Genomic DNA, 1755 nt, shown 5'->3' with positions numbered 1-1755 from the left:
AGCATACTTTCAACCAGTATGAATTAATTATAAATTCTGTTTCTATTACTTCCACATGGTGGTGCAACTTTGGTGAGCAAACTGAAGTACCTACTTATCTTTATCAGGATAAGACTTGAATGATTACAGTTTTGAATTGTGAGAAATCATTATACTCTCAGGTAAAAGGCAATCACTTGTGCCTGGAGAAGTAGCCAGGGACAGCATGACTCCTGGACTCTGCTCTCCTCTCTTTGAAGGTCTCCCTTCTATTACATCTTCTGCCCTTCATAGCTCTTCTTGCACCCTTACCTACCCACCGTGCACTGCTCCATGAGTCCCATCAGCAACTCTTTCTCAGGCTCCTCTCTCCTCATCTCCTCAGCAATTAGACATTCAAGGGGAGGAGATGTACCAGCAGATGGAGATCAGCTGCTCTCCTTCATGGCCATTACCTTCACTGGAGACCAAAAAGGGTGCAGTGCCCATATCTGAGAGAACCCACAAGGAGGCAGATGGGTGGACAGTGTGCCAGGCATTCTAGGCCCTGTGTCAAGAAGAGCTTTTTGAAAGGAGAAGAGCCTGTTCATCTTTCTCTGACTGCTCCACTTCCTGCAGCAATTTGTAAAGGGGTCCTACTGTGCCCTTGTGATATGGAGCTTCTTTGGATCCCATCAGCTTCAAGCTGGGGCAGTGACAACGATGCCAGAGGGCAGAGAGGCCATAGATTCCCAGCAGACACAAGGCATTGATCATCACATGCCAACAGAAGAAGGTGGTGACAAACATGATGTCACTGATGTCATCATCCTGCCATGGATAGCCAGTGACTGGCCTGTACAGAATAAAGCCAGCCTGCGTCAGCCAAGAGCCCATCATCAGAAACAGAAAAGCCTCAATCAGCAAGAGTTGAAATGTGTCGGGAGTCCACAGCTCTATAGTCAACACCAGCATCAATAGGAACACCACCAAGATGAGCAGATAATGAATCTGAAGCTCTATCCCTGTTGTGTCCTGGACATGTGATACCAACAAGAGCAGGAGCACGTAGAAGGTCAGGACCAGGGTACCTTTTTCTAGAAGCACACACCTCTGAGGCAGCAAATTCCTGCTCATGACATCTACACAGCCATTGAGGGTGAGGAGGATGAACATGGTGAGATGCTGCCACTCTTTGGGGTACAGAAATCTTGGTGGCAATTGTCTGTTCATCAATACTAACCCTCCTTTAATGCAACTGATCTCATAAGCTATTAAGATGGAGCCAGTCACCATCTTCAGCAAACCTCTGTAGGATATTTTCCACAGCCTGGCCCATCTTCCCTTATTCCTAGGATGGCATGAAGGATCCAGGAGAGAGTCTTTGAATATCACAGCTTTGGAGACTACTATTGCCTGATACAGTCCATATAAGATTAGAAACAGTCCCGGGTACACATGACCAATGAAGGTTCCCATTGAACTACAGATCTGTCTAATGAAGAGAGAAGAGCAAAATTTGGGCAAGTCCACACCTTCTGGGGATCCTCCAAGGTCTGGATTTTGGAAGAATTTGCCTTCCACCAACTTTTATCATCTCACCTCACCTACTGCTTCCCCACAGAGGAAATGCTTCTTGAAGTAAGCCTACGTCTTTGGTGGAGTAAAGCCTCATTGTTCCATTCCATTCTGGTACATTAGGAACTAACTGACTTCTGCCAAAGAAGAAGGCTTGTGAATGTGCTTTTAGTGGCTCCTTTCTATGGCCCTTGAGGTACTTCTGTGCACACCTGTCCC

At 46.4% G+C, this 1755-nt stretch overlaps 1 protein-coding gene across 1 annotated transcript; it reads right to left on the bottom strand.

Moving 5' to 3' along the window:
• Positions 1 to 531: 531 nt before the first annotated feature.
• LOC129505798 (transmembrane epididymal protein 1A-like) lies at positions 532 to 1437 on the bottom strand. The gene has a single exon (XM_055319035.1). It carries the CDS (start codon positions 1435 to 1437, stop codon positions 532 to 534), a length of 906 nt encoding a protein of 301 aa, XP_055175010.1.
• Positions 1438 to 1755: the final 318 nt, after the last annotated feature.

Source organism: Nyctereutes procyonoides, unplaced genomic scaffold (assembly GCF_905146905.1).
Source record: "Nyctereutes procyonoides isolate TBG_1078 unplaced genomic scaffold, NYPRO_anot_genome, whole genome shotgun sequence".
Taxonomy (NCBI): Eukaryota; Metazoa; Chordata; class Mammalia; order Carnivora; family Canidae; genus Nyctereutes; species Nyctereutes procyonoides.
The sequence above is the reverse complement of the archived record's forward strand: the minus strand, read 5'-3'. Positions and strand labels throughout refer to the sequence as shown.